This window comes from Diceros bicornis, chromosome 6 (genome assembly GCF_020826845.1).
Source record: "Diceros bicornis minor isolate mBicDic1 chromosome 6, mDicBic1.mat.cur, whole genome shotgun sequence".
NCBI lineage: Eukaryota > Metazoa > Chordata > Mammalia > Perissodactyla > Rhinocerotidae > Diceros > Diceros bicornis.
In genome coordinates, this window is record NC_080745.1 from 68,145,798 (window position 1) to 68,168,344 (window position 22,547).

The following is a 22,547-nucleotide window of genomic DNA, read 5'->3' on the forward strand; positions in this document are numbered from 1 at the left end:
GAGATGAGCTTTTTTCACTCAGCATAATGCCTTTGCAATTCATCCAAGTCGTTGAGAATTATTCATTAATAGTTGATTCTTTTTAGTACTGAATAGTATTCCATTGGATGGATGTATCATGTTTTTTTTATCCATTCACCTGTTGAAGGACATTTGGTTTGTTTCCTGTTTTTGTCTATTATGAAGAAAGCTGCTATGAACATTCATGTACAGATTTTTGTGTGAACAGAAGTTTTCATTTTTCTATCTAAATACTCAGGAGTGAGACTGCTGGATCATACAGTAAATGTATGTTTAACTTTATAAGAAACTGTCAAAGTGTCTTCCAGAGTGGCTGTACCATTTTACAATCCCAACAGCAACAGATAAGAGATCCAGATGTTCTGAATCCTTGTAAGCACTTGGTATTGTCAGTATTTTGTTTCAGCCACTCCAGTAGGTACGTAGTGTATATCATTGTGGTTTTAATTTGCATTTCCCTAATGGCGGGTGATGTTGAACATATTTTCATATGCTTATTTGCCATCTGTATATTCTCTTTGGTAAAATGTCTGTTCAAGTCTTTTGCCCATTTTCTAATTGGAGTGTTTGTTTTCATACTGCTGTGTTTAGAGTTCTTTATATTATTATGGATACAAATCCTTTGTTGGACATGTGATTTACAAATATTTTCTCCCAGTCTATGGTTTGTCTTTTCTTCTTAACAGGGTCTTTTGCAGAGAGAAATATTTTTTAAGTTTGCTGAGGTCAAATTTATTGATTTCTTTTATGGATCAGATTCTTGGTGTCATGCCAAAGACTTTTGCCAAGTGGTTGTACTGGAAAGAATTTTCAACCACTATTTGTCACCTCACGTGTTTAATACTGTGACAGATGCTGACAGAGATACATAGATGTAGAAGACAAGTTGTGCTCAAGGAGCTTCCAGTTCAGTTTAGACGAGCACACAGAAAAATACATCAGAATATGGTAGGTAATTATGAATCATGTGAGTACTGCAAAGGCTATGGGGAGGAGGAGGAGAGATCATGCGAGGGAAGGAACACTTTACATGGAAGATATCAGGGAAGGCTTCATGGAGGAGGAGGCATTTGCGCCATAAGGATTTCAACAGTTGAAGTAGGGGCAGAGGAGGAAATTCCAGGAAGATAGAATTGCATGAGCAGAGGAATGGAGAGGGAAGAAAAGTCAAGATCAAGAAGGAGGCCAGGGTGGAGAGGGTAGAGGGAGATGATAAGTTCACTTTTAGCTATACAGTACTTGAAAACCAGCAAGCATTCATGAGGAGATGTCCAACAGGCTGTTGGATCTGTGAGTTTGGAATTTGAGATTTGAGGGATTTGAGATTTGAGAATCATCAGCATAGGTCAGGCCTTTTGTTACACACCCCATGGCAACATGTAGTCTCCTTCGGAGCACTTGTCACAATTATAATTAACAATTAACTGTGTAATTAATTGTTTAATCTCTGTCTCTCTTGCAAGAATTCCAGTCCCGTGGAGGCAGAGTCCACAGCTGCCTTATTCTTAGCTAGCACCTAGTCCAGTGCCTGCACTCAGTTAAATATTTGATGAATTAATAAAAAAATGGATACTTCTAATAGCCACCATTTATTGAGTGTGCACACAGCAGGCACTGTGATACCCACTGTGTATACATAATCTCATTTAAACCTCACAGTAATCTCGTGAGAGGTAGGTCAAGGGTTCTCACACCTAGATTCAATGAGTCTGAGGTAAGGCCTGGGAATTTGAATTTAAGTTCCCAGGTACTTGCAATGAATGAGCAGTCAGGTTTGGAGACCACTCAGGTAGATGATTTTATTAAAATTTTACAATGAAGAAACTAAGCTTCAGCAAATGATAGTAATTTGTTCAAAGTCCCATGGCTAGGAAGAACCATAATACAAACCTAGATCTCTTAGGGAGAGAACTTTACCACAAGCTTCCCTGCCTCGGGGAGACACAATATCTAAAAAAGAGTTTATGACGGAAAAGCAGAAGGCCAAAAACCGAGTCCTTGAAACCAAGGAGGGCAACGATCACTGCCAAATGCCACAGAGAGGCCACAGAGGATGTGACATAAGGGAGAACCTGGGGATGACCCACCAGTATGTCTGCAGCACCTGAGTCTGACATTATGGGAAGATGAAGACACAGCCCTGGCATAGGGCAGGGCACTCCCCCAGGAAACTTGGCCAGCTGGAAGGAGTTGTGGTTTGAGGCTCAGCCAAGGTCATTCCTTGGTAGTACAGCTATGTGCTAAAATTATTAAAGCCAAACATCTGTGGGGTGATATGCCAAGGAAAGGGAGGTGTAAGTCCCATGGGGGAATCTCAGGTAAGCTGCTCAGCAATTGCAAAATGCAGCCCGCTCTAGATGTTCCAGGGCCACTTCTCCTTTGTTGGGCTATTCAGGCCTTTTGCCTCACTTTCTCCTGCTCTAGGTGTGTTCTGCCTTTGGAGTACTGCTTATACTGGAGGACAGAAAGAGAAAGAAAGGTGAAACTCCAACTAGGACATTTTGCTGATTTTTAGTAGTGCTGAATAACATAGTTGAAATGAGACTGGAAATAAAGTAGTCCCTCCTTATCCGGGAGGGATACAATCCAAGGCCCCCAGTGGATGCCTGAAACCCCAGATAGCACCGAACTCTATATATACTATGTTTTTTCCTATACATACATACCTATGCTAAAGTTTAACTTGTAAATTAGGCACAGTAAGAGATTAACAACAATAACTAAATAAAATAGAACAATTATAACAAAATACTTTAATAAAAGTTACCATAGATCTTAGCAAGCTCAGCATATGATTTTTTCCCTTTCCTTATTAAGTCAAGAACTCTCACCTTTTCACCTAAAGAAAGCACTTTACTGCTTCTCTTTGGCATATCCTAACTGCTGGCTTCACTACTCTTGTTGTGCTTTGGGGCCATTATTAAGTAAAATAAGAGTTACCTGAACACAAGCACTGCGATACTGGGATAGTGGATCTGATAAGCGAGATGGCTACTAAGTGACTAACAGGCAGGTGATGTATACAGCGTGGATGCGCTGGACAAAGGGATGATTCACGTCCCGGCAAGACAGAGCAGGACAGTGGGGGATTTTATCACGCTAATCAGAATGGCCTGTAATTTAAAACTTATAAATTGTTTATTTCTAGAATTTTCCATTTAATGTTTTCAGACTGTGGTTGACCACGGGTAACTGAAACCAGAAAGCAAAACCATGGATAACGGGGGAAAACTGTATAGCCCAGAAGTAAGATCTTCTAATTATCTGTGGTTGTTTCCACTCATGCTGGCCCCTGGTACCACAAACAATCAAGGTTGGCAGTATTCTCTCACACTGGATGCCTGTGCGAGGATATGGTGGACAGTTTCCTGCAATCCCATCACTAAACCCAACTTGTATCCTGTTAATGGTAGATGTGAAGAGGTGCCCCTTTATTTGAAAGAGGACAATGATGACAAGAACCTCTTACACCTGCACAGTTTACAGAGCACCTTCACATGCATCAACTCGATCTTGCACGATCTTGGGGAGGTAGGTGTTGTTATCCCCACATGCTTAGTAAATGGCAGAAGGCATAATTCAAACCCATCACCTCTGACTCTTTGAATTACAAATGAGCCTGCTACTTTGTTATTGGCCAAAACTCTTCTGAAGTCCACTTAGCCTTATTCTGGCTGCATGGAAATTAATGAGACTTCAAGCGTCTCATTGCTCCAAGAATTATGTAGTGAGGAAAGAATGTATGTTTGCTTGCTAGTGACTTAGGCAGAATGCTGCAGCTGAGCCTCAGGTTCTTATCTGTAAGATGGGGGTGAGGGCCACTTTGAAGAGTGGCAGGAAGGACGTAAACCTATGCAAAAGTCCTGGCACAATGGCTAGCGGAGAATAATTATTCAGTGGTGTTAGCTCTCTTCCATCCTTCACTCACCAAGTATTTCTGAGCCCAACAAACTCAGAATTTAGTCCCTCCAGCTCAAATCTTGGTCTCTGATAAGGAACCAGGGGGACAGGCTGTGGCAGGACCTGACCATCTTCCATGACATCAAGCACAAAGCCAAGAGATATGCTCCAAAATCCCCTAAGACTCCCTTTCCCCCTTCCTTTAGTGGCCTGTCTCAGGTAACATTCCCTCCCACCTCCATGAAGTTAAAGCTTATCCTAGAACTACATCCTTGAGATTCCAAGGTCAAAAAAGGCCTTCAGTCTAGAATTCTGGAATCTACTAAAAAGATCTTCCTGCTTCCTCTACAAAGCCATAGCCACATCCTGAGAGATATAAGCTTGAAGGTGAGTGCATACTAGGACCACACACTGACTCCTCCCAACTGTCATCTTTCCAGATCCCGTTCTTTGATTCTCCCCACTGTCTGGTCAAGGAGGCCAGCTCAGTCACCAGCACTCTTCCCCACTCCTAGAGTCTCATTTGTTTGTAGGGACATCTTCGGTCCAAAGAGAGATCTCCGCAGGAAGGGTCCCTCCTAAGCCAGATGAGGATTTACACAAACTGAAATGTCAAATGCCTGCAGGGCCAGAAGGTAAAGTAAACGAATTAAGAAGGAGGGCGTTCTTCAATGGCGAGTGGTGGGTACCGTGGTGAACGGGAGAGCACACTTACACAAATGGCAGGGGCACCTCAGCTCTGCCCATTGCGGCCATCCCAGCTCTTTCTGCCGCTTCTCTGCACTCTCTGCAACTCAGGCCCACGTTCTTTACCTACCTCCCTTCTCTTGCGGGGGCGTCGCAGGCTTTCCACTCAGCCCCTGTCCCCGGGCGCTCCTGAGAGCTGCAGAGGAACAGCTGATGAGATGCTCTCTGACGTAGACCCACTTTTCCCCTGGGAACCCGGAGTGGGCTGTGGGAGGGGACAAAGCCTCGCCCTGCGGTTTCCCACTCTAACGGAAAAAACAGGGCCCCACCCTCTGGAGCTCCAGGGTGAGGATGGGCGTACGGGACACCTCCCAGAAAACCCTAACCTCCCGGTGGGTTAAAGGGGGCAAGGAGGATAGGGTCAAGGGACGCGACAGAGCCGTTTGGTTTCCGGATAGGAAACCTCAGCCGTTTAGGCACCCCTCCGCTCAAGTCACTTACAAACTAGACGATCCTTGGGGAGGGGCGTTGCGGACAGGAGGAGGCTTCTACGCAAATAGCTCTGTCCGGGGGCCCTAGGTCCGTCGCACGCGCAGCTGCGGTAGTCACTGCTCTTCCCCGCCCCCGCTCCTGGATGCCCCCCTTCCCTCTCTCCTCCAGACCCAGAGCAGGAGCTCCGCCCCCGACGCGCCGCCCCAGCCCCGGCGCCTTAAAACCCGGCGCACATCGCCCGCCGCGCCCTGGCTGGCGCACCTCTCCTCTCCTCTCCAGCTCTAGCCGCTCGCTCTCCCGGCCCTGGTCCCGGCACCATGAGCTTCGGCTCCGAGCACTACCTGTGCGCCTCCTCTTCCTACCGCAAGGTGTTCGGAGACGGCTCTCGCCTGTCCTCGCGCCTCTCCGGAACCGGCGGCGCGGGCAGCTTCCGCTCGCAGTCGCTGTCCCGCAGCAATGTGGCCTCCTCAGCCGCCTGCTCCTCGGCCTCGTCGCTCGGCCTGGGCCTGGCCTACCGCCGGCCGCCGGCGTCCGACGGCCTGGACCTGAGCCAGGCGGCGGCGCGCACGAACGAGTACAAGATCATCCGCACCAACGAGAAGGAGCAGCTGCAGGGCCTCAACGACCGCTTCGCCGTGTTCATCGAGAAGGTGCACCAGCTGGAGACGCAGAACCGCGCGCTCGAGGCCGAGCTGGCCGCCCTGCGCCAGCGCCACGCCGAGCCGTCGCGCGTCGGAGAGCTCTTCCAGCGAGAGCTGCGCGACTTGCGCGCGCAGCTGGAGGAGGCGAGCTCGGCGCGCGCCCAGGCCCTGCTGGAGCGCGACGGGCTGGCCGAGGAGGTGCAGCGGCTGCGGGCGCGCTGCGAGGAGGAGAGCCGTGGGCGCGAAGGCGCTGAGCGCGCCCTGAAGGCGCAGCAGCGCGACGTGGACGGCGCCACGCTGGCCCGCATGGACCTGGAGAAGAAGGTGGAGTCGCTGCTGGACGAGCTGGCCTTCGTGCGCCAGGTGCACGACGAGGAGGTGGCCGAGCTGCTGGCCACGCTGCAGGCATCGTCGCAGGCCGCGGCCGAGGTGGACGTGGCCGTGGCTAAACCAGACCTGAGTTCGGCGCTGAGAGAGATCCGCGCCCAGTATGAGTCCCTGGCCGCCAAGAACCTGCAGTCAGCCGAGGAGTGGTACAAGTCCAAGTTTGCCAACCTGAACGAACAGGCGGCGCGCAGCACCGAGGCCATCCGGGCCAGCCGTGAGGAGATTCACGAGTACCGGCGCCAGCTGCAGGCACGCACCATCGAGATTGAGGGCCTGCGTGGGGCCAACGAGTCCTTGGAGAGGCAGATCCTGGAGCTGGAGGAGCGGCACAGTGCTGAGGTGGCTAGCTACCAGGTAAGGGCTGGAGCGCTGCATAGGGAGGGGCGCCCTGTCCTCTCCCGCGCATACCTGTGTTTTCCCGCACAATTGGAGCCCTACGAACCGAGCGGGGGGAGGGGAGGAGAGAGAGGAGAGAGGAAGAGCCCCGCCCGACTGGAGGCGTTGGCAAGCAGAAAGCCCTGGAGTCTCCACCGCTAATTTTAGGGGCCTAGACACCCTCTTTCTTGGCCCTTCCCTTAGGTTCCTGTCCGAACCCTTCTAACAAAGAAGCCCTTAAGCTTCTGTTCTTCGGAGTCCGAAAATCTAACTCATGCCTTCCTGTCAGCAAGTAGGAATAAACACACTGCCGACCTGAAGAACAGTCCCCCTCCTAAATAGGAGTGAGCCCGGTGGAGGTGGGTTATAGCCTTTCCATGGTTGGCAGTGCTGGCCTGTGTGATTGACTTTGAAAAGCTTTCTGTGCACCCTGGAATTGATGCTTATGGAGTATGTATGGTCTGCCCTAGCGTTGGGGGAAGAGTACTGGACTGAACTGGGAAGGGTTCTATCCCATTTTCTTGACTTTTGCCCTCAAAGGAGTAGAGATTGGGAGTCAAGGAGCTGGGTGATTGGGCTGGTAATAACCGCCCTGCCACACACCCCTTCCCCAACACACACACACACACACGGTTCCCTTGTCGAGGTTCTCATGTCGACAGACTGATGATACTTCTTTCTAAGGAAAGCTTTACACCAGTCAGCAAACCAGAGTGGTCGGGGCGCTGTCCTCGGTGCTGATCTCGTGTTCTTCCCATCTCAGAAATCTCTCTCCCGTCTCCTGTCCCAGTTATGACTCTCTAGGCAATTAACTGCTTTTTTTTCCTTCTGCAACACCAACACATTAGTCTTGGCTACCTGCAATCAAAGGTCACCTCGTGGACAGCATCAATTTTCACTTTCATGGATGGCTTAGCACTGAATAAAAACCACTTAATCTGCTCAATAGCAGTGAAGTCCCACTTGAAAATGCCCATTTCCTTAACGTTTTTCCATCCTAAGTGCATGTGATAAATCACAGAGATGGATTCTATCTTTGTTATAGGCCACTAATTTTTTCCATCTTTGCCTGTCTTCTAAGCTTCTGTGAAGGTATTGATTGGCTCTTTCCTCCTTTTCTCTCCAAACAAAGGCCACTGCATATTCAGTTTTAATCTATAGGACATTCTGGGTTTATGACCACAAAGGGCACAGAGGCAGGAGAAAAGTCTAGAAAAGAATCTAAATAGTGGGGTTCAGTTTCAAGGTACAATAAAAGCTCCATTGGATAGAATGCTAGTAATTCGGAAACTCGGCAATAATTCATTTTAGCCAAGATCGAAGTTAACACTTGATGAAATTAATAGGGTTTGAGAATGTTAGTAAAATACAACCACAAAAGGAATGAAACCTCAAAAGTACTATTTTAGTCTAGAGCTAAAAAAATTATTATTGGGTGCAGGTATTTGCTGTTCATTATAAATGACTCCCTTTGATAAAGGAAGAAAGCTCGCTTGGACCATTTGTTTTGTTTAGTTTGGAATTACAGTACTATTCAAATAAATACTTCTATTCTGCTTCAAAATCTGTACCTTGAACTTTTCACTATGTGGCCTAGCCCCTGGATTGCCTGAATTAATCACATTTAGTTAATTGAGACTTCTTGTTTTCTTCTAGAAGCCTCAAAGGATGAGCTAGGTGGTCTTCTGAAGGGCTAGCTCAGTATTTCTCCAAAAAGGATAACTTACCCACAACTGCCCTCTGAATTGGGCTTTGCCTTGTCCTCTGTTTTCTTGTTAGAGCCCCTACATTCTAGAAGGTAGAGACAGTATTGTCTGGCTTGTTTTGTTTGCTTTAAAAGGCTTTCAGTGTTAGGCAGTAGTAGGGTCATCCAGACATAGTCTGCAGGAAACAAGAAAACAACAGAAGCTGCAGCATCTGCAGCTCTGCAGTGCTGCCCCCATCAGCTGTAGCCTTCAGAGCCTCAGTGGACCTGCTGGTAGAAATGAAGAAGGGGTCAGACAATGGAGCTGTTTCCTACCTCTTGGAACCTAAGGCTGAGGAGGGGCTCACATCCTCACCTGCGGATCTGAAGGTCTGACGCCACAGGGGTGTCCTCTGGCTGTTCTCTCTAACAATATTAGCAGGGCTGACCAAGATGAAAAGCCTCCTTCTCCACAGTGAGATGCAGCCATTGTTTTCTTGCCCTATCATCCCATCTCCCCTCCTCTTTCACTGCAGTAATGGAAGGCTGTTCTCTTTCTTCTGTTTCAGAGATTAGTGGTAGGCCCATTTTTCTTCGCAAGCTTACCACCCTCTAAGAGGCAGAGGAAGGCCCCATTTAAGTCACATTTTTCCTGCCCCAGAGAGCTGACAGCCTATTTGAGGAGAGGAAGCTTATTACACTTTTGAAAGGGTAAAGAATGATTCAAGGTGACATAGTAAGTCAAACTGGTGTAGAAGAGAGGCTGAGGCAGGCAACAGGAGAAGTTATGAAGAGCTAGGGCTGTTGTCTTCAAAAGCCAAGTGCAGCCATCCTCTTTAGCTTAAGGCTTTTCCGTTTTTGACACAGGGCGATTCTGGTTTCTGCATAGCTGCTTCACCACCATTAGAGTCCCAGTTTTGCCAAAGATGTCTAAGGACATTTTTGAAGGGTACTGGGGGCCCTGGCCCTGGACCGTGGTCAGTCTTGGAAAGCTGAAGCTTTCCTTGAAAGACCTTGCAGAACAATCAAGATCACCATTAGTTAATGCTCTCCAGGGAGATGAGCCAAGTCTGCCTTCTTCTTTTCAGTATGAGATTGGAGTTCAACCTAATTAAATAGCAAGAAGGGGCTGGCCCCTTGGAGATTGGGGGTAGCAGTGGCTGCATATGTATCTATAGCTTGATAGATACATTTCTGAAATTAGAATTCAAGAAAAAAAAGCTACATTTGGTCTTTTTTTTTTTTTTTTTTACTATTCCCTGTGTGTTTTGTTTTTGTGCCTCTGTACCTCACTGTATTACTGTCACCTGGGCCACCATAATGGCCCCTTTACAGAAATAAATTTAGCTAGTGATTCCTAAACCCATTGACCCACCAACGTCACTTGGGAGCTTAACAAAAAGATTCTCAGGCCCACTCCCAGAGATATGGATTCAGTAGTTCGCAGGTGTGGTCTAGGAATATGCGTTTTCAATAAAAGCTCTGCATCTTGTTGTTCCTTACACTGATGTTGGGGGGCGCTAACCTAAACCACATTTCTCAGTCTAAATCAGCTCATATAATGCATGATTTTAAAGTATTATAGGGAAAAAAGAGAACAAAGATGGCGATGAAGCAAAGAAGGGAGGGAGAATAAGGCATGTGGGTAGACCACATATAAAAATCCTCTCTCCTCACCTAAGTTTTTATGCAGAGCAGTAATTCTGGATGGCCTCCTTCAGTCGGATTGTGCCGCACTCGCTACTGCTTGCCTGGCTGAGGGCCCCTAAAAATGATGAAATCCATAGCACTGTTTGTTGTTCCTCTTCTCCACTTCCATCCTTGTGTGGCCAGTTCTTTCTCTTATATCCTTCCAGCCCTGAGGAAGATGCTCAGCCCTTGTCTTAGCTACTCCAGGAGAGACCCCAGCTGGAGCTGGGAGTGCCTCTCTTCCATTCATTCCCTCAGGCTAAGCCAGCAGCATCTGCGTGGTTGGGGGCGGGGGCAGACTGCAGTGCTGCTCAGATTCCGAGCTGGAGGCCATCTTTGGCAGGGCTTTTGAAGGGCAATGCAAGACACAGCCTGGTGTGGGGAAGAGAGCGCAAACAAAGAGACTAGACGTTGAAGAGCAATGGTCAGCCATCAGCCCAATTCCTTCTGCGAGGAGCAGATATAGACATGTGAAATGTGTAACATAAAAGTTTAAGGAGATCTCATCTATCTAGAACTCAGCTCCCCAGCAACCTCTTATTCAGAAAACACAGCTGTGAAAGAAAAATAATTTTTTAAAAAGGACCTAATTAACCTGCTGATGAGACAAAACATCTGTCTCTAAATCACATATTATTAGAAAGTTGGCCCCTCTGATGCCCCCAGCCTATTCATTCTTACTTTACATGATTCTAAAGCACTTCGTTATTTGGATTTCAAGTCTGCAACAAGATAGAGAAGAGGAGGGACCACCGGAGTCAGGTATTGTCAAGAAGGAGTAGCAGCAGATCAGTTCCATTTTTAGGACAAAGGAAACCAATAAGTAGCAAACACTAATTCAAACACAGCTCTTTGGGGCCATTTAGGGTAGAAATAAACAGCCCAATATACCTCAGTTGACCTAAAAGATAAAAGACATCACAGAATTATAGAAAAATAATTGATCATTATTATAACCCTTAGTTGCTGAGAAAGGTTGCATTATATTTAATGTCCTCATTAAGAGCGGTACAAGCCACTTTAAAAAGGTTTTTATTCAAAATTGTAATTTGAAAAAATCTGGTGCTTTAAGGGATATGCCTCCAACTATCTAATATTAAAGTTTTATTATACATTGCTTTCCTTAGTTATCTAAGGGGTGGTAGGGAGGGCTCGTGATTAATTTGTCCATATGATAAAAAGGGTATAGAATCACATGGTATGATATTAACAATAATAAAAATCACTAACATTTGTCCAGCAATTCCTATGTGACAAGTGCTGTTCTAATGCCTATTATCTGATTTAACAGATAGTGGACTCATATGATCATGTGAGGTGCATTACATTGAAATCCTAACTTGAGAATCTCAGAACACCTCAGAAAAGAATAAACATAATTTTCCATATGCAGAAATGGAAGTTTTGAAGAAACTAAAATATAGAAAATTGACTGAGGTATGTTGGATGTTTGTGCCAGCGCAAGAAACGCAACCCAAAGATCCTGATGAAATCCTCCTCTTTTCCTCATATTACATTTCTCCAGCTCCTTTGCGTAATGAGAATACTTCCTCCTTTCTCCTTTGTCCCTCACCCCAGACTATTTTCTCCCTTACCACACTAATATTGATTCTCTTACCCCTGGTGCATCACTTACAGACTTGCTTGTAGGCTAGTTTAACCTCAAATAGCAACCATCAAGTAAAAATTCTTGGTAAAAATCCTTTTAAGCCCTCATGATCTCTTAACACACTTCGGAATATTTCCATCACTGTCCAGTGTAATGTGTATTTTCCCTGCTGCTTATCATTCCTTGCTCTGTACCTATCAGTGAATTGAGTCTCTTCTTTGCAGTATTCCTGTCAATATTTATAGAACAGGTGGGTGGTATGAATTTTAATTTTTTCTGCAGATTTTCTTGATTTGGAATTTTGCAACCCTTGATGTGTCAGCCCTGTCTTTCACCATTGCTTCGTCATCCCCACACAAAGGAAGTTACAAGGGCCCCTCAGCACTTACTTTCTTGAGGTTTCCGATATGTTTATCTGCATCACTATTTCATAGAAATAACTCTCAGCTATACATGAGAATAACTGTGCTCTTCATGTCGATGAAGTTGCAACGAATTATATGGGTTATTTGCTCACACCTTTTCAGGTCATAAGAAAAGAACTGCTTATGTAGCATTATTTATTCATTCAACAATTATTCATTGAGCATCTACAGTGTGCATTGTGCTAGCTCTGGGCTTCCAGAGGTGAACTAGACAGAAAGAGTCCCTGTTTCCATGTAAAGTACATTCTAGAGCAGTAGTTCTCTGATAGGAGCAATTTGCCCCTAGGGACTGTTTAGCAATGTCTGGAGACATTTTTGGTTGTTACAACTGGGAAGGAGGGTGTGTGCTACTGGCATCTAGTGTGTAGGAGTCAGAGATGCTGCTAAACATCCTATAATTCACACACTAGCCCCCACAACAAAGACTTATCCAGCCCAAAATGTCAATAGTGCCAAGGTTGAAAAACTCTGTTATAGAGGAAGGTGACAGAAAATAAACTAGTGAACTAATAAATGAACAAGATAATTTTAGATAACGATAAGAGCTAAGAGCAGAGTGGCCACTTTCAAGTGGGTGCCTTTTTCTAATTTGTACCAAGTTCCTTCGTGGGCTAGCAGCTGCCCTGGCTTGAGGTAAAATAACGTGTGAGATGGATGTGGAGAGGGTGCTTAAATTGGATGCATAGGAAGACCTGTCTGAGTAGAGGACATTTGACCTGAATCTTATATGACATCAGGTTAGCCAAGTAAAGACCCACTACAGAGCATCCTAAACAGAGGAAATAGCCAGTCTAAACGGCCTGGGGCAGCAATGAACTTGGTAAGTTTAAGGATCAAAAGAGAAGGCCAGGGTAGCTGAAACACGTCGAGCAAGGAGAAGAATACAGGCCATGCTGAGGAGTTAGGACTTTATTCCAGAGCCATTGGAGGGTTTTAAGCAAGTGAACAACAGAATCTGCTGTGTTTCTAAAAGATCCTTTTGGCTGCTCAAGAATCACAAATTTAAAGCTTTTTTTCTTCTATGCATGGGTTTGTACCTGGAAGAACTTGGAGCAAAACTGTTATATGAACTTAGTTTCTTTTTAAAAAATATTATAATTTCAATCTGCCATTTGGATTAAAAAAAAAATTCCGTGGAGTGTTTCTGCTTCTTCCTCATCTGTCGTGTAAAATGCTTTCAGTAAAGTGGTTGAGTAGCAGACTTCCAGGAAATCATCAAAATCAATGGAGGCAGAGAAGACTGGCTGTCCTCTCTGTGCTTTCCACACTTGGAATTTTCTGAATCTAAACTCCTAACCTGAGGCTTTGGGTTTTGGAAAGGACATGCAACAACAACACTGCTCTTTTGGAAACAGCAATACAACAAGCAAGGGAGGGTTGGTAAGTAAAAAAGAAAAAATCTCCCCAGTGTTCAGTTGAGAACCATGTGCCCTGTGGTAGAAGTTCCCAACCCTCACCATACATCCAAATCTCCTGGGGACTTTTATGAAAAAATGCAGATGCTGGGACCCCACCCCAGAACAAATGAATCAGAATCTGGGCAGGGGGCCTGGACGTTTTCATTGGTGGTCAGGGTTGAGAATCCTTGCCTTGTGGAAATCTCAATTTCAGCTGATGTGGCCTAAATATGTTGGATATGTCGCTTTGCAGGATAGCATCGGGCAGCTGGAGAATGATCTGAGGAACACCAAGAGTGAGATGGCACGCCACCTTCGGGAGTACCAGGACTTGCTCAATGTCAAAATGGCTCTTGACATTGAGATAGCAGCTTACAGGTACTTCAAAGGGCATGCTCACCCAAGCAGATCCAGAAACCTGGGGCAGTGCTACCCAAATAAGTGGTTCTAGTGTTTCCGATTTCTGGTGGGTGAGGGGGTATGAGGAAAGACATGACTGGCCCCTTCCATGTGAGCCAACCCCTCTCTCCCTCGACTTGGTTATATCCCAGCTCTACCTTATTAGTCCTGGAGTATTCTGCCTACTTCTACTAGGATTTAAGGAGATAATGTGAGTACACAGAGGTTGAAATAAAACCCATCAGACTCTAACTTTAAAAATAGGGTTTATGCAACAGAAAATCCTAATAGGTGAGGTATGCCCCTGGATTCCTACTCAAGGCAATCTTCATGTGAACATTTACCTGCAAAAAAAAAAGAGTAATAACAGTGGCTACTATTTTTTGGATGACTACTATGTGCCAGGCACTATATGAGATACTGCATATAAATTATCTAGGTATCAGGTCATATTATTCCCATTTTGCAGATGAGGAAACTTGAACCACAGACTGACTGTGTAACTTGCTTAAAGCCACAGTGCTGGTAAAGGGAAGAGCTCAGATTCAACCCCAGATCTGTCTGAGAATTTTTTCTTTTTTTCTTTATACTATGTATACTGCTTCAAAACAAAGTTCCAAGAGCATTTGATAGTGTCTTGAGTTTCTGATTTTAAAGAAAGAGTGATAAAAATTATTGGAGCTACAAGAGGTGAGGTATTGGGGCCACTCTTTTATGATGCTGTTTAGGCCAGGCTGAGAAAAAGTCTGGTATCTGAAGCAGTTTCATTCACTGGTTTTTGTTATTGCTGGTTCCATTCCCTTTGTACCCTTATACATTGAAAAAGTGCAAATCTCAAGTTCAGGCTGAATTAGGCCATTCCTTCCTCCTTTGTGGACTTCTCACCACCTTCTCCCTGTTGCTCTTAAGGTGTTAATTAGTAACATTACTTCTCCCCAGAGTTCTATAGACTCTAAGTGCCAAAAATGGGTGCCTTGAGGCCAAGGGAGTTGTAGGCTTTTCCTTTTTGAATGTATTTGTGACTAGGATAGGTTTCCCTTTGACAGTGCTTTAAACACAGCTGGTGCTAAAGATGTGTACGTGAGTGAGTGTGTGTTTGTGTGTGTGTGTGTGTGTGTGTGTGTGTGCTGGATAAACTCTAAGTCTTTGAGCCTTAGAATTCAATATTTATTGGTCTCAATCTCGTGAAGAAACTGCAGTCTTATGGAATTTTTCTGTTTTTTTTTGTTTGTTTGTTTGTTTTTGTGAGGAAGATCAGCCCTGAGCTAACATCCATGCCAATCCTCCTCTTTTTGCTGAGGAAGACTGGCCCTGAGCTAACATCCACTGCCAATCCTCCTCCTTTTTTTGCCCTTTTTCTCCCCAAAGCCCCAGTAGAGAGCTGTATGTCACAGTTGCACATCCTTCTTAGTTGCTGTATGTGGGACGCGGCCTCAGCATGGCCAGACAAGCAGTGCGTTGGTGCGCGCCCAGGATCTGAACCCGGGCCGCCAGCAGTGGAGCGCACGCACTTAACTGCTAAGCCACGGGGCTGGCCCCTTATGGAATCTTTCTGAAATGCATAGGGGCTGGAGGGTTAAGTTCTTAAAAAAAGTTGCAAGTTAACTTCCTGAGAGTTTTTCTCTGTTGGATCTACAGGAAACTGCTGGAAGGTGAAGAGACACGTTTTAGCACCACTGGATTAAGCATTTCAGGGCTGAATCCAGTTCCCAATCCAAGTTATCTGCTCCCACCTAGAATCCTCAGTTCTACAACCTCCAAAGTCTCATCCACTGGGCTGTCTCTTAAGAAAGAGGAGGAGGAGGAGGAGGCTTCTAAGGTAGCCTCTAAGAAAACCTCCCAGGTAGGGGAAAGTTTTGAAGAAATTTTGGAGGAGACAGTAATATCTACTAAGAAAACCGAGAAATCAAATATAGAAGAAAGCACCACTTCAAGCCAAAAAATATAAATCTGTTGCTTAAAAAAAGTTAATGCTTAGGAGGGGATAATATAATATGCATTTGACTTGTTAAAGAACCTATTCGTGAACCAAAACACCTGTCACCACTATAAAATGTCTTCAAAGCTTCAGTCTCATATTTAGCATTGAATACTTACTTTCTCTAAATAAGAAAACCACCCCTTAGAATGGAGCAAACTGCAGTCCTAGAGAAATCACAGAGGAGTTACCTGAGAATACAGCTTTCTCGCTGAAAGCTCAGGCTTCACAGTCAGATGATTCAGGTACAGAGGAAGTACAAACTAAGGTGCTAAATCTGTGATCATCATCATTTGCTGTGAATTGAAATTAAAACCTATATTCACTCACTATACCCAGCCATTAGCCAGCTATATAATCTCACTCTAGATACCTAAAACATAAGATCACTGCCAAAGATAAACCAATGGTCCACATCCGACAGCCCCCCAATAGAACTGTTCCACAAATGATAGGTATTTGCTTAATGGACACTTGCCCTCCCACCCCCCTCAATTCGGTATAGCCTTTTCTTCCATTCAGGAAAAAAAAAAAAAAAATAGGCTACTGTAGTATTCTTCCCTTTTAACCACATTTAGGTTCTTCTCTAAAGAACTTACCCCCTTTAGCTCTCTTTGCTCAATGGGTAAAATTAGATGCATGTTGACCATTTGTATGATTCGTGTAATGACTTCTCCCTGCCCATTGCATATCCCTCCAATTCTGTAAGTTAAAAAAAGAAAATGGCATTGATAAGTTTTAAGGGTGGCCCCCAACAAAATAATGAAAAAAATCCCTGGATTTTAGGCTTTCAGCTTATTCAAATCCATTTAATTAGGAAAAAACCTATTAAGATTGTAGCTTTTCACCTTAACTTTAGAAGCACAGTAATAGTTATCCCAAACTGTGATTAAGCTGACCTTAGATTTAGTAAGATAAGCTAGAAGAGGTGAGTATTTGTATGAATGGAAAAAGCCAAGGTCTCGTTCATCTGTGTCAATTCATTTGTGGTGATTGACATAGAATTAGCTGTTTCATGCCCTTACCCTTAGACAGAATCCACAGATTCCCCTTCCCACTAGTCTAGGTCCTAAAGAGGCCTTGTTTTCACTCTCCTAAGCCTTGTAAGAGTGCTAAGTGTAGGTTGTGTTGTCACCAGGACACAATGCTACTGCCCCAAAGTAAAAGAAGTCATTTCTGGTCAATCCACACCACCAACAAATATATATATACAAAAAATCTTTCTCCTTTCTAAAAGTCTTGGCCAGTAGTTTTCCCATTGCCTCTTGGTTGGTGGGGTCTCCCTTCCCTGCTGGAGAGGAAGAGACACTCAGACCAGAGAAAGGGCACGCCTGCTCCTACCCACATGCTATGCTAGGAGGTAGATTCTGGCGAGTCCATTTGTCAGCTGCCCACCTGTGTGGCAGCTGCATTGCCCAGTCTTCTGCGTGTGCCAAGTTTGAGGTAGGATTAATTCTCTGTCAGGAGTCCCTTCCACCAGAGCTGAAGAGGTGCCACGTCGCTGTCACACATCTCCATTATGAGCTCTGCGGTAATAAGAACGTGAGGTTTTTACTGAACTTTCTTGTCCTAACACATGCTTCAACAGTTCAAGGAACTTGAAAGATGCTCTTCTCTTCTTGCTTTCCCTTGCTCCATCCCTGTCTTTACTCCCCACACTTACTGTAAAACATTAGTAAAATAAGAATTAAAAGTCACACGAATCCCACCAACATAACTTGTGTTCTGTGGTTTTTGCTGCTTCAGCGGAAAGAAGTGCTGTTTAGGTTCAGTGAGCAACTGTACCCAAATAATTCAGAAATGGTATGTTCTCTGTTCTGTGCATCCACATTAATTTTTTTTCCTCTGCCAAAGCCTCGAGGCTGTAGTCCGCATTTGTTTCGGACTGTCTGGTCTGAAACACATAATGCACTAAGTGGACAGTTCATGGCAGAGGGTGGGGAAATCAAATCAATCAAATGATGAAAGACAAGGCATTCTGTGCCTGGATAACGATTTAACGAGCTTGGTGAATGTTTCTGAGAATGAATTGGCAGAAAGCGTATGATAAAAAGTCCTTCAAAACCACAAGAATCTTTTCCTTCTTTGAAAAATGGGGTTGTACTTCTGCAGAACCCAGATGTTTAGGTAGAACATGGGCAGCAGTAATTGAATTTTCCTCTACTGGAGTGATTCTTAACCTTTTTTGGATTACAGACCCCTTGGAGAAAGCTATGGACCCCTTTCCCAGAAAAATACACTCACAAAACTTTTGCAGATCAAGGGGCTTATGACTCCTCTAGGACTATCTGCTTCTGGTGTCCAGAAGTCCATGGATGCTAAATTGAGATTCCCTAATGCCATGCCAGGTTCCAGAATGGAGACTGCAAATGAAGGGATATATGGATGCAACTCACAGCTGATGCTGATGGCTGAAGCTGGAGCTTGCTGGATCCTGAACAATATTGTCATTCTCAGTTCATCTGGCTAAGGGCACTAAGATGCCACTCAAAGATACATTAATGGTACTGCTGGTGAAAAGAGATCTGTTAGTTGCGCACTAACATTGAGAATTTTATAGTAATCAAAACATCTTTTAGGGCCTATTAAGGAACAATAGTCTCATCAATACATGGGTTTCCAATATAGATGTTGGTTCCTACTTCTAAGAATACTATTTGGTTAATGGATCCTTCTGTATGTAAAGCCAGAGTCCTTTTATTACATTTATATAATCTCTGGCTCTGACTAATTTGTATGTCCTATTTTCAGTGAGTCACCGCTAATTGCCATGAGCTCATTTATAAAAGAAAGACATTAAAAACAGCGTTGATAAGTGATTAAATCAGAACAATTACAGTAACATGGAAACATGGTGTTCAGAATCATAAGGCAGGGAGAAGGGAAGGTAAGCAAGCAACATCAACTGTTATGACAGAACAGGACAACAAAGTGAGTCTGAGACAGTGGGGAAGCCTGTCCACAAAGCACATTAATGATGTCCAGTGTGACTTTCAGATTCATTAGACAATGAGATCCCCTGCATCCTGCGACTTAGTAATAACAGCTATAATTTATTCAGTACCTACTTACTATGTGTGACACTGCACTAGGCAGTAAACATAGAATTGTCTCATTTAAACCTCACAACCACTCTTTAGGTGTGGTATTTGTATACCCGTTTTACAAATGAAGGAATAGAGCCTTGAAATGACAAGGTTAAAACCCTTGTCTGATGTCACACAGCAAATGACAGAGCTGGGATTTGAACTTGGTCTTCTGACTCTGCAATGCTGGCTTTTCCTTCCTATGTTGCCTATCTACGTAAAAGAAAGTCCCCTCACTTGAGGGAGTAGAAATCTTTCTTTTTATCTTCTTTTTCACGCCTTCCTCACCAGGTTTCACTTAAGGTTTCTCTGTCGCAGAAACTCTTGACAAGACCACGTCCTGTACACAAACTGCTACACTTTGCAGACTTCCTGAGCCCACTGCCTTCCTGCATTGCCGTGAGGTGGTGGCAGCTGAAAACTGGGCTCTGGGCCTATCCAACCATGCATGACCTCTGCTGCTGATAAAAATTAAATAGAATTGGATGCTATTTACCTATTTTTTAAAAAGGAATTTTTGTGTGTGTGTGTGAGGAAGATCAGCCCTGAGCTAACATCCATGCCAATCCTCCTCTTTTTGCTGAGGAAGACTGGCCCTGGGCTAACACCCGTGCCCATCTTCCTCCACTTTATATGGGATGCCGCCACAGCATGGCTTAACAAGCAGTGCGTCGGTGCACACCCAGGATCCGAATCGGCCAACCCCAGGCTGCCGCAGCGGAGCACGCGCACTTAACTGCTTGCACCACCAGGCCGGCCCCTAAAAAGGAATTTTTAAAAATAATTTTGCAAAGGAATTCTGTAGCTCAGTATCAAAGGGGCTGGAAATGAGGGAATATTACAGAAGGGACAATTCATCAAGAGGTAAGAAATCTCGGATACTTAGAATTCATTTTACTGCACTGGCTAAAGTGGGGGGCAAGATCTGAGCAATTGTCTGGAAATTAGAGTCCAAATTTTAGCTCCAGAGATAATGCAAGTCACATAGTCCTGGGGATAAGCTTTTGGAATTTACCTGTAAACACAAGTAGGGAGTCCAGAACCACCATTCATGACTCTAAAGGAAAACATAAAACAGTTTTTAAAATGTATTTAAAAATCCAGTGGAACAGAAAGTAGATTGGTAGTTGCCAGGGAGGGAGAAAGGAGGCAATGGGGAGTAACTCTTCAGTGGGTAGGGGGTTTTATTTTGGTATGATGGAAATGTTTTGGAACTAGAGAGAGGTGGTGGCTGTACAACATTGTGAATGTACTAAATGCCATTCAATTGTTGACTTTATAATGATTAATTTTATGTCATGTAAATTTCACCTCAATTTAAAAAATCCATTGATAGAGAATTTATGGAAGTATCAGAAAAATATAATTACAAAGTCTACTATACCTTCTGCTCCAGCTGAGACCATTATGTACAGCCACCCTGGGTCAATCCCAGTCAGAAGGAATTCCATTAGAACAACATAAGCCAGATCTAATAAGAGTATTGATTTCAAAACAGAGGCTGGAGAAAAAGCCAGAAATCTCTCTGGTTGTAAATGAAAGAAAGAATAGCTAGCAATGTTGCTTGTTTATGAGCACCCATGACTGATTTCCAACTAACATTATTCTTTATTATTATATCTTCAGAAATGTCTGAGGTCCTGAAAAATATCTAAATCGTACGAATATACTTATTTTTCTGAGAACCAAATAAACTGGTATACCTGAAAGCACAGTAATTTAAAATAGGAATAACCGAGGGGGGCTTTGTAGGATCTTAAAACAGACCTCATACATGAAATTTTATTTTTCTTTATATAATATGTTTTACTGGCTGTGCTGCATGTTCACATTTAACCTAGGTTAGATTGATGTCATCATGCCTTTCGCTATTTTCAAATACGTTATCTCACATGGATATGCCATTTGCAAATGGGGTAAGTGCTCCTGAATCCAGCAAAACAAAGGACTGTTTTTATTACATTACCGTCCTCTGCTGCATACCCTTAAAGGATGAAAAAAATGGCTACTATGTAGATCAAAGGGCTTCTCTCTGCCTCTATCGATCTCCCAGAAGATGATTTGATTGCCCTTGTGTTTTATGCTGATATTTCACAAGCTTACTAGGTGGGGGTGGGGACTAGCTAAAATTTATAAATTCTTTCTTACAACCCCTTGAAACACACACACACACACACACAGACACCAGGATTGTAATAAAACAGAGTGAGTCACACTGCAGATATTTAAAGATTTATGTTTCCACAGTGCTTCAGTGATTCTGAATAAAACAAAATAGAAAAAGCTCAGGCTACAAAGAAAAATTAAGATTGATCTTGGAGGGGTCTCCAGGCTTGCTTCCTCATTGATTAATTACTGTGGGTTACCACATGGCTACTCTCTCCCCTGATGAGGCAAGTGGTCACTGTTTAGTGTAAGTCTGAGACATTTCATTCTAGCTCTATCACATGCTCTTAGGGGTTATAGAACGCTCAGCAGAGTGTAACCAAAATCATTAGTATAAGGGCTGGTGTTTTGAAATACAGTCAGCAGCAGGTCTAGTTAATTGCTGATTATTGCACAGGGCAAAAAAAGCATTTTTCCTTAGAAGTGCCTATTAAAACAATTAATTAATTCACCTAGGTTCATCTGCTCTGCCATAAGTATGAATAAATGAGAGGGGTAATTTCTATCTCCCATAATCTCATGGCATAAGGATTTATACACGACATATGGAATTCCTGATGTCTTCTAGGGTTAGACAATTTTTTATCTTTATCTTAAGCCAGACTTGAGCTCAACAAAAGGAACTCCTTTCTGGCAACTGAAACTGTCTGTCCATGGAATAGCCTAGTCTGCAAAGTAGAAGCAGCAGAATTAGGGTGAAAGCAGAATCCAGGTCCAACTTCAGAGCCTGTATCCCCACCCTTCTCCCAATTATTGATGGAAAGACGTGAAGAGAGAAAATGTGTAAGAAAGAAGAAAGGAAAAAAGAGATGGTTTAACATCAATCTTTTAATGTTAATGGACCCCCTTACTCATTAGAAAGGCACTAACTCAGCCAAGGAATCTAAGAAATGACAACACAGGGACTATATTTGAACTTGATAATAGACTATATGTCAGCTACTGTTCTGAGTGTTTTACATATTCATTAATTCTCATAGCAACTCTTTGAATTGGGTACCATTGTCCCCATTATAGATAAGAAAAACTGAAGCTCAGAGAAGTTATATAACATATCCAAGATCACACAGCTTGCAAGGCTGGGAGTCAAAGCTATGCAGTGTGGCTTCACAATTCATGTCCTTCACCACTATGCAATACTGCCTGCATGTCTTTTTGGGGAAAGGATCTGTTCCTGGTAACCTTTATCTTCTTCATCTTCTAACTTAAAATATTATTCAACCAGCTTTTCCCTTGGGAAAACATTTTCTTAGAAACTTTAGAAACATTTCTTTTCTCATTTAAATGAAAATAGTATCACAATAAGAACCTCTGTAAAACCACAGACACCATCAGAACAAAATCAAAATGCAGTAAAGATCAAACCATAATATCCATTCCATGTTAGTGAATACTTGGCCAGCTTTCAGGAGATCAATATGGCATTTCATTTGTGAGTAGACTATTAATCTCAATAGGTAATAAAATTTAATTTCATCAGCCCAGTTTTGAAGAGAGACCGATAATCAAACTCATGTACACAACATATTGAAAAACAATAAAAATGAGAACGTACTCTTTGGTAACGGTCTGCTAAAGAACACAAAGAACATTCAGAGTCAGCATATGCTT

At 43.7% G+C, this 22,547-nt stretch overlaps 1 protein-coding gene across 1 annotated transcript; it reads left to right on the plus strand.

Annotated features, from left to right (window-relative positions):
* The first annotated feature begins 5,363 nt into the window (after positions 1 to 5,363).
* On the plus strand, positions 5,364 to 17,420 carry INA (internexin neuronal intermediate filament protein alpha). The gene is made up of 3 exons (XM_058543911.1): positions 5,364 to 6,482; positions 13,561 to 13,685; positions 15,345 to 17,420. The coding sequence occupies exons 1-3, from the start codon at positions 5,418 to 5,420 to the stop codon at positions 15,652 to 15,654; spliced, it is 1,500 nt and encodes a 499-aa protein (XP_058399894.1). The 5' UTR covers positions 5,364 to 5,417; the 3' UTR covers positions 15,655 to 17,420.
* Positions 17,421 to 22,547: the final 5,127 nt, after the last annotated feature.

What these genes read in the sequence shown, in the direction of transcription:
- INA (XM_058543911.1), top strand. Translation starts at nt 5,418, where the DNA reads ATGAGCTTCGGCTCCGAGCACTACCTGTGCGCCTCCTCTTCCTACCGC. An exon ending in CTGAGGTGGCTAGCTACCAG is followed by an intron (nt 6,483 to 13,560) that starts GTAAGGGCTGGA and finishes GTCGCTTTGCAG; the next exon opens with GATAGCATCGGGCAGCTGGA. An exon ending in ATTGAGATAGCAGCTTACAG is followed by an intron (nt 13,686 to 15,344) that starts GTACTTCAAAGG and finishes TTGGATCTACAG; the next exon opens with GAAACTGCTGGAAGGTGAAG.